At 76.1% G+C, this 1182-nt stretch overlaps 1 protein-coding gene across 1 annotated transcript in view; it reads left to right on the top strand.

Annotated features, from left to right (window-relative positions):
- Positions 1-65: 65 nt before the first annotated feature.
- The window catches only part of AGAP2 (ArfGAP with GTPase domain, ankyrin repeat and PH domain 2), a gene marked incomplete at its 3' end in the record, with an annotated part of 12867 nt that continues 11750 nt past the window's right edge, over positions 66-1182 (top strand). The window contains exon 1 of the mRNA XM_026045080.1: positions 66-225. Coding sequence (XP_025900865.1) covers positions 66-225 — 160 coding nt within the window. The remainder of the gene's footprint in view (positions 226-1182) is intronic.

The raw sequence follows: 1182 nt of genomic DNA, 5'->3' as shown, positions 1-1182 counted from the left end.
GGCCGGGGCTGCGCCGAGGCCCCGGGGAGCCGGGGGGGCCCGGCGCAGCGCTAGCCGGGGGCGCCATGGCCACCCCCCGGCAGCGGGTGCTGGCCGCCATCCGCGCCGAGGTGAAGCGGCACGAGGGCGCCAAGCAGCACCTCAACAAGCTCATCCGGCTCGTGGAGAGCGTGGCCGAGCCCCGGCTGCGCGCCAGCCTCGCCGCCTCGCTCAGCGTCCTGCAAGGTACCCCCGCCCCGCCGTGTSCCCCCCGCCGCCGCGTCCCCACCGTGTCCCCTCATCCTGGACCCGCTGTGTCCCCCCAGCCCGGCCCTGCTGGGTCCCCTCCGGTCTGGACCCGCCGTGTCACCCCCAGCCCAGACCCGCCGTGTCACCCCCGGCCTGGCACAGCCGCCGGGAGGGGATGGAGGGATGGAGCGGCCGGCGGGTGACGAGGTGGGAGAGGCAGCCCGAGGGATCTGCTGCTTCCCGCTCCGGGCACGGGGCCGCCGCGGTGCCGTGGGGGACGTCGGGGGGACACGGCGCTCCCGGGGGGTTGTGGCCTCGGCGCTCGCCTGCCCCATCGGCTGCATCCTCAGGTGCCAAGTTCCTGTGGATGCTGGGAATGGGCAGGGGGGCCGGGACACCCAACCGAGGCCCTGTCCCGGTCTGGCACCCTGGGGTCCCCATCGGGGCCAGGGTCTCACCCTGTGCTGAGCGCGGCCGGGTGGCGGCGGGGCCCAGCGAGCACCGTCCCCCCTTGGGGCACCACGTGCCCTGGGGAGGGGGTCTGCGGGGGGGTATTTGGCGGGGGGGGGTTGTCTGTGCCCCCCCGCCGTGTCGGCCGCGGCATCGCGCGGTTTCCGCTGCGCTGCGGTCGCTGACGTGGCCGTTTCCTCACCTCTGCTGGCGCCGGGGGGGCCCCGTGCCCCCCAGCCGGGGCGCTGCGCCCCCCTCAAGGCACTCGCGGGGACCCCCCCTCCCCGGGAGCCACGTGGCTGGGGGCGGGCTCTGCTCCAGTGCCGGGATCCCCCCCGCTCCCTGTACCGAGCCCCCGCATCCCATGGTTGCCATGGCGACAGGATGCAGGGGGATGCCTTGTTGCTAGGCGCCTGCCATGCGGTACCCGGCGCTGGGGGGAGCACTTAGGGGGCAGGTAGCGATGGGGGGGTGGTAAAATGGGGTGAGGGGGGCGGATGGGGC

The sequence above is a fragment of the Nothoprocta perdicaria genome, unplaced genomic scaffold (genome assembly GCF_003342845.1).
Source record: "Nothoprocta perdicaria isolate Ctin4 unplaced genomic scaffold, notPer1 scaffold_398, whole genome shotgun sequence".
Classification (NCBI taxonomy): Eukaryota; Metazoa; Chordata; class Aves; order Tinamiformes; family Tinamidae; genus Nothoprocta; species Nothoprocta perdicaria.
The sequence above is the reverse complement of the archived record's forward strand: the minus strand, read 5'-3'. Positions and strand labels throughout refer to the sequence as shown.